The sequence below is a fragment of the Perissodus microlepis genome, chromosome 2, assembly GCF_051167445.1.
Source record: "Perissodus microlepis isolate ML-2025 ecotype Zambia chromosome 2, ASM5116744v1, whole genome shotgun sequence".
NCBI classification, from domain to species: domain Eukaryota; kingdom Metazoa; phylum Chordata; class Actinopteri; order Cichliformes; family Cichlidae; genus Perissodus; species Perissodus microlepis.
The window spans coordinates 30760612-30768252 of NC_140462.1; the positions used below are offsets into that span (position 1 = coordinate 30760612).

At 36.4% G+C, this 7641-nt stretch overlaps 1 protein-coding gene across 3 annotated transcripts; it reads right to left on the minus strand.

Annotated features, from left to right (window-relative positions):
• Nucleotides 1-722: 722 nt before the first annotated feature.
• On the minus strand, nt 723-7192 carry LOC146392901 (sterile alpha motif domain-containing protein 3-like). Of its 3 annotated transcripts, XR_014797111.1 has the most exons (8): nt 7020-7192; nt 5870-6074; nt 5547-5705; nt 5301-5388; nt 4278-4484; nt 3838-4009; nt 3626-3705; nt 723-3495 (listed from the first exon to the last, which is right to left on the minus strand). XR_014797111.1 is itself a non-coding variant. In XM_084907565.1 (7 exons), coding segments are annotated over exons 1-7 (1002 nt in total). In that variant the 5' UTR covers nt 5549-5705; the 3' UTR covers nt 723-3198. The 3 variants fall into 3 exon arrangements, 2 of the variants coding, with proteins under 2 accessions (XP_084763691.1, XP_084763700.1); XM_084907565.1 differs by lacking the exons at nt 5870-6074; nt 7020-7192 and adding an exon at nt 4950-5105; XM_084907574.1 differs by lacking the exons at nt 5870-6074; nt 7020-7192.
• Nucleotides 7193-7641: the final 449 nt, after the last annotated feature.

A 7641-nucleotide genomic window follows, 5' to 3' on the forward strand; every position in this document is an offset into this window, starting at 1 on the left:
CCTTTTCCTTAGCCCTCAGCAACATGGCAGACAAAGTTGGATCAGCCTGCTGCATTTGTCTGATGTTTGTAGGTACTGAAAAACCTAAAGGCATATCTGGAGGAGCCTGAACTGATGTCTTTCCAACAGTGTTGAAATTTCTCACGTCTTCTTTGACTGCGTGGCTTCCGAGACTTCCCGGGATCTGTCTCTAGTTCAGCCTCAAAAAAGGGTAAAGCACTGAGGGTTGCATAATGCTCATCCTGATTTTTAGTTTGAGCCCTTGTTATAACAACATTACACTCATGTACTTCCCTCAACAGATCATAGATGACTGGCAGATCCTCCCCAAGAACTACAGGATAGGGCAGATTATCAGCTACACCAACCTTTAACAGATAGGGTGTCCCCTGCACTTCAATAAACAGATCAGCAGTACACACTCAGAAATGAAAGTACAGAAATGTACCTATAGGGGTACAATGGCTTGTCACTGGGGTGGTACCCTCTAAGGTACCGTTCTGTACCCTAAACTGTGGGTACTGATTTGTACCCTTGTAATTTGTACCTTTTACACGTCAAACCTGTACTTTAAAGGGCAAAGTTGTACCCTTAGTATAAAGTACAAAAAAGAACCCTTAAAAGGAGTACAAAAATGTCTTTCTAAAGGTTCAGTATCTACACACAGATTTCCTATATTTTTCCTCTCAAGATTTGAAAAATTGAAGATACAAAGTCAAAAATACTTGTCACATTTATTACCTTCTTAAATACATTGCTTAACTGTTACATACAAACTGTTATCAACAGAGTATGTGTCATAAGCTGCAACATCAATTTCCTGTCCAGGTTTTAGCAACGTCCATTCACTATCAACTCTAACACTGTATGAATGAAAATGGTTGTCATATAACAGAGGAATGAGAATTTTTCCACAAAAGACCCACATTGTGTCAATATTAAATATGTACTTAATTTGCCAGAACAGAGGAATCTTCTCTGAATGCAGTACATCAATGACAAACACATCTCTTACACAGTATTTGACACTGTTCACAATTACTTCTGACACACGCTGGAAAGCTTTCTTAGCACTATCAACTTCAGAAAAGCCACAATAGACTGTCAGTGCTTGTTGCAGTTCCAGTGGTAATGACAAAAATGGTGTAGTCACACTTTTTCCAAAAACATTTTCAAATTCACCAAGTAAACTTTTGTTAGAAAACTCCCAGCACTGTCTGAACTGATGTCTGTTGCTCAAAGTTGTAGCAATGTTCATAAAATTTCTACAATTGCGGGACAACGTTTTGAAATACTGGTGCTTACTTTCAAATCTCATACACCATAACAAACGTAGAGCGCCGAACATTTCAATCAGTCTTGCATAGTGGATTAAATAATGACACTTTGGTGTAATTACATCCCCAAATACACTTTTCAGTTTTGTGAGAAACTCATGGACAAGCAACTTCAACAATAAAATATTCTCTTTTCGCACTTTTTTAGCCATTACAATCTCTGTTATTTCACGACATAGAAGAAAAACATGCCAATATTTACAATTAGGTGGCACACGGTCTGCCATCAGAAATGGCAGCAATCTGAACAGGCACCACTTTTGAGATGCTGATCCAACAATACCAACACTCTGAAGTCTCTCTGATAACTGTACTGGTTTGTTTGTTTTGTCATTCTGACCAATGGGCATTTTTTGCAATTCTTCATTGATCTCTCTAATTGTAATATGCTTCTCAGTGTGGGCTTTACAAATCACTAGTTTCATAACTAGAGGAACTACACCTTCCAACAGATCATGCATTACATCAGGTGGTAAAGCTTGCGTAACACTGAAATAACTCAGTCTGTCAAAAGGACATGAACTATTTACACCATATATTGTTTTATCATCTGGAAATTCTTGGATTCGTGCAAGATGATAGTGGTGAACCTCTGATGTTCTTAAAACAAAGCTTTCTTCCTCAAAGGATTGTTTCATATCTTCATAAGAAGCCATGCAATACCGACAAATTCTACCAGTGTTAAATGACATAGAAAAACCACCAATCATGTGAGCTGATAAATTATCACAAGATAAAGTTGCAAGAGCAGCATGAATAGTGTGTTCAGTTTTATCAATGGTAAAAGTAAAGCCATCAGTGGAAAGTTTTTCCAAATCATCAAGCAAAGGTTTAAGGATAACATGCCAACCACACCGCTTAACGAAAGAATAGCGTACCAATAACGCTAGATGAATGTGTCTCTGCTGAGAAGTGTACCTTTTGTCCAAATTGCCTACAGTGTAATAAAATGCACTAAGTTTGTGTTTGGATCGTTTAGATCCTAGGGGATTAAGTACTTCAAATTCATCCTCATAAAAATGGAGTCGCAGTGCATTTGGGTTATCCTTGAAGAATTGATGTCTGAAGATTTCTCCATCAGAGTAATCTGTTAGAAATTCATCAGTTTCCAAATTGCCACTTGAAAAAATGTGATCTTGTATGTCTTCATGAGAAAGATAATTTTTTAGCACCTTATCAACAGGCACATATGAATACGAGCCAACTGTATGACCCACAGAGTCTCTTAATTTGCAATGAACAGGCTCTATCATGTTGACCTTTGATTTGCAATGTTCTTTGACCAAATAAGGAGATCGAATAGCTGTTGAAGCCTTCTCAAAAAAGTCATTTGAATGCAGGACATTTTTAAGCTCTGGACACAAAGACACGTCAAGACCCATTTTCTCTAAATGATATGCTATAAAAGCATCGTAGTTCTCCTTGAAAAAACACATCAGAAAATTTACGTCTTCCACAATTTCTTCCTGAACAGAGACTGGTAAAGAATTTTTCTCTCTGCACTTAAGAATGAACTTGAAAAGATTGTCTCTGAAATCTATCAAAAATTCATCCCAGGATGGAGGGGTTTCAATATTTTCAGTTATGTCATTTGCAAATTCATTTGGGTGTGGACTGACTACCTCCTGCTCATTTTCATCTAAGTCTTTATGGGGACACAACACCTGTTCTCTGTGTTTCCTATACACATGTTGTCTGAAAGATTCATATTTTTTGAAGGAAGAACAGCAGTCACTGAGTCCACAGGTTATATCAAAATTGGCATCATGGGAATGAATAAGTCCTATGTGCTGAATAAGCTTTGTCAAACTAAAGGTTCTTCTGCCACATTTGGAGCACTGATATGGCTGAGGCATGGTGGTCAATACAGAAGATTTATTTGTCTGGTGACTGTGATTGGCAGAGGCCGGTCCTCACCCTCATCTATTTTCACAATGTACTTTTGGAGAAAAATCAGGGTGTTCTTCAGATGTTTTGGATAAGCAAGGTTGAAGACAAAATACAAGCAGAAAGAAGAGATGATTCCTTCAAAAATACACGAGCTTCTGCACACTTCACTGCCATCCAACTTCACAATGTTTGGAGCACTTCTGGAGAACACTGGTTTCCAGTCTTCATGAAGTAGCTGAACAGTTGGATAGGGGGTTTTAGGATGAACCTTTGAAGTCAAAAGAGAAGGTAGAGGAAAGCAATATCTTAGTTTCTTAACAAAAGATACATTTGTTTTCCTTTTATATAGACTAAATATTTTAATACACACACACACACACACACACACACACACACACCTCTCCAAGTATGACAAAGAGATCCAGTTTCTCCTTGAAGACGTATGGCAGGAATAAAAGTGCAGCCCTTGTGTCAAGATCTGCCAAAAAAAAAAAAAAAAAAAAAAAAAAAACACCACACAAGATCACCCATGCATTTTATCTGGCATTTCCAGTTACCTATAAAAATTATATAAAATGGAAGCCTTGAAGTTAAAAACAAAAGCAAATACCTGGTAGGTCATCAGTGAGAGCCTCCTCTCTTGCATCAAGGTAGAGGTGGTAGAGTGGGGTTTTCCCTCGTGTAAGGTCAATCACCTTTGCTGCAACACATGAGAGCCCTTCACGAAATCGCTGGCTTACATTACCCGTTGTTGGTTGGATCCACCCGAGTTCGTTGCACAGCTACAAGTAAAAAATTCATTTTCAGTACAAAATAACAGTGTATGAAAATGAAATAATCTAAAGTTGATATTAATTATGTATGGTGCTGCATAATCATTTTTTATAGAATTTAACAACAATACTGTAAGAAGTTACATGAACATACAAAAAAAAAAAAAGGAAAGAGGGACAGATGAAGAAAGCAAGGTCAAGGGCAAATAAAATTTACTACTATAAACATGTTAAATGTGACAGCTATTTCCAAGTTCAATTCAGCTTTCTGACTTACACCAGTAGGCATCCCTAAGAAGGGGTACTTCTTCAACACATCCTCCACAGGCATACCATCTGCAATTTCTTTTTGCCGCCAAGCAAACGTTTGCTGCATACGGTTATGAACCACCATGGTATCTGGTTGCATCTTCTGATATTGGCACTGTAAGACCTTTAAGTGGGCGTCTATGGATAATAAATCCTCTCCTTGGACGCATGGTCCCTTGAAAGAAAGCAAGAGTGAGAAGAGAAAGTCAAAATAGATTAGAAACCCAACATAAGACTAAATATACAATTAGAGCTGACACGATCTGTGCATCACAAAGAACTCGTATCGGTTAAAGTTAACCGATACCATGAACCAATATTTAAAATATGGAAACTCTGAAATAATTTCACATAAAATCTTAATTGTTAACTTGAAATTTTAGTTTTGGAGTCATATTTAAAATGTTTTTTTTGGGTTTTTTTAAAATGTAGTTCACCCTCTTTTAGCGCCTTCCAATTAATAATTTTTTGTGAGGTAGAAGTATTAGCACTGGTACTTTGTATTAGCAAGTGCTCTAATCCAAGTATTGGTATTGTTTCGGTTTGAAAAAAGGGGTACAGTTGCATCCCTAATCCTTAGTTTTAGATGTAATAACAGAGGCAAGAACATTTTATAGCTCAAGATGTCCCTCACACCAACCTGACAAACATTTCTCTGACTTGTTTGTTGACATTTATTAGGCTGCCCTCTCCTTGTAGAACCAAACTTCTCCTTACAACACCTCACTGCCTCACTGTCGACTAGTGATGCCCGCTCTGATTTGAATTTACGTCTCAAAGACATATGCCATGTGTGCTTGTTGAACAGAAACATAAGTTACTGTAAAAACAATCTACACAAAATACACCCAACAAAGAATCAGTAAACATACTTCATACAAACCTACTGAGAGGCTACAGATTGTCTTACTAACAAAACAAGATCGAAAAAAGCTTCACTTTTACTTTGTAATCTTGAAGGAACCTTATGCAAATTTTAAATTTAACTTACATAACCATTTCCCTCACGATCCTTGAGGAAAGGATACTTCATTACCAGCGTCTTCACAGCTTGCACATATTCAGAATTTGTGGGATACCTGTAATATCAGAAGAAACATAAGTGTTAGAGCAAATGCTGACAAACAAACTTTATCAAGTGTCAGTTATTGTTTCTTAGTAATGTAGCGTTTATTTTCAATATGACAGATTCAGCTTTTTCTAAAGCAACAAGCTAACATTACCCTGATTAACTTACATAGTATACTGTGCCACAGCTTCATATAGAACTCTGATTATTGTGTGTCTGTCCCTTGGATTTTTATGGCACGGTTCTTTGTTGTCCAGTTTTAGTTGCAGATTTTTGGGAAATCTTGGAATTTCAAAAGAGGCTGGCAGTCTCAAAGTATTTTCATTGCTGTGAAAACAGTTAAGTGTTTGTTTTTATTGCATGAAGTATAAAACACTACAGTAACAATACATATGGTAGAAACAATGATCATAATAACTAAATCCTAAAAGTGCATAACGGCCAACATGTATGCTTCAGACATACTAACTTCATTATAAATAAGAAAATACCTTATTGAAGTTGACGAAGTAGATGGTTGCCAGTCTTCTGGAGAGACAGTCTGTAGAGTCAGTCAGTGTAGAGTCACTGAAGATTCCTTCATCCTTGACACAAATTGGTTGAATTTAACCTGCTTTTTGAAGGATCCTTGGAAAAGGTATGCAACCATAGTCTCAGTAAGACCGCAGTCAACTGTGTCACCATCAACCTCATTGTCTGCAAGATAAATGGTAGTACAAACTCTAAATTCCATGTAAGGATATTTATCACCACATTTTTACATGGGTAAAAACCGTATATCACACACATTAAAACCTTTTGTACAACTTCTTTCAGTTCAAAGAAATATTCATTAAAAAAAATCAGTAAATTAAATAAAATAAACCAAATTTTTAGAGTGAATCCTCTCGATATGCAAAGTTTTCATTTTTAAATTTAGATGTTTGTTTGGGACTACTGGACACAAGAGAGCAGAGTCTGAGCATGCTTTTGTGCCCTTTCAAGTTTGGAAGAAAAAAAAAGACTAGAATGCTGTAATTTGTTAATATTCACTACTAAGGTGACTCCTTTCTCCAGATTTCCGACAGTTTCTGCCGTCTGTTCTTTCAGACCGATTACTTATAGCGATAACACCCGCAGGACCGTATTACAAGCTCAGATTACATGCTGAAAAAGTTCCCACATTGCTTAAAACGCGACTATCAAACCCCAGCTGCGACACCCTTGTTATATTTTAAACAAGTGCGGCGTCAAGATATTTCCTTTAAACGTTATATTCAGCCGCCCATGTGTGTTGATGGCCTTGGAATGGATGTAAAAACGTGATTTTATTAAACCATTAATACACTAACGGTAAACTGCATTCAGCTACCAGGGAATCAAATTTCGCGCCGTTCCGCTGCGCAGGGGGTAACTGAACCCATAGACTGTGGCCGAACCACATATATAAGTTCAAACTTATACAAATACTATGTGTACACATTTTTCATTTTTCAGAACTGTGACCTCAACGTTACACATGAAACGTTTGTAAAAACGTTTGTAAAAAGACATAATTTGAGCTAAGAGAGTGCCGAAACTAGCTAAATTGCTAATATACGTTAAGCTAGGCTAAACCAATAATTAGTAATTACGCTACATTTTTCTTTAAATAAAACTTACCTCTGAAACGCTGAGCTTCAGCTTCGGTGACATCTAAGCCCCACTCTTGTATTTTTGTTAAGAGCTCCTCGGTTGAAAGTGAACAGAGCACACCAGGACTTACAAGTTCATAATCCATCTCCGTCCGTTGATAAAACAAAATGGCACCTGCTGCATTTACAGAAAGCTCTAGAATCCACCAGCTATTCGTTGAGTTTCTTCTTCTACTTTTTGTTTGATGTTGTGAGGATGGGCTCAACTCGCACTCCGAGTTCAATAAGGGTGCTTTTTTGCAATTCATCCAAATAGTTATACTTAAAAAAAAAAAAAAAAAAAAAAAACACTCTTAAAAAAATGTTTAAATGCATTTTTACTTTTTTTTCTTTCAAATAAATTCATTGTTCTTAAAGCAGCTTAAAAATAAGGGGGGTTCAGGGAATACAAAAACAACAACAGCAATGAAAATAATAAAAAATAAAATAAAAACACTAAAATATATGCTTAAATCAATATAGTTGCAAATAAATTACTGTCAAAAAGAATTAAAAAAAAAACTCTAATCAAAAAGAGCTTAATCAACCTGTACTTTATCTTTTGAAAGAATGGGTACAAATAAGTACTTTTCACAATTAAGGAACATGTA

Coding starts and splice junctions, on each gene's coding strand:
- LOC146392901 (XM_084907565.1), bottom strand. Junction 3,706..3,837: donor TCTCACTGATGACCTACCAG/GTATTTGCTTTT, acceptor TTTTTTTGGCAG/ATCTTGACACAAGGGCTGCA. Junction 3,496..3,625: donor TCTTTGTCATACTTGGAGAG/GTGTGTGTGTGT, acceptor TTGACTTCAAAG/GTTCATCCTAAAACCCCCTA.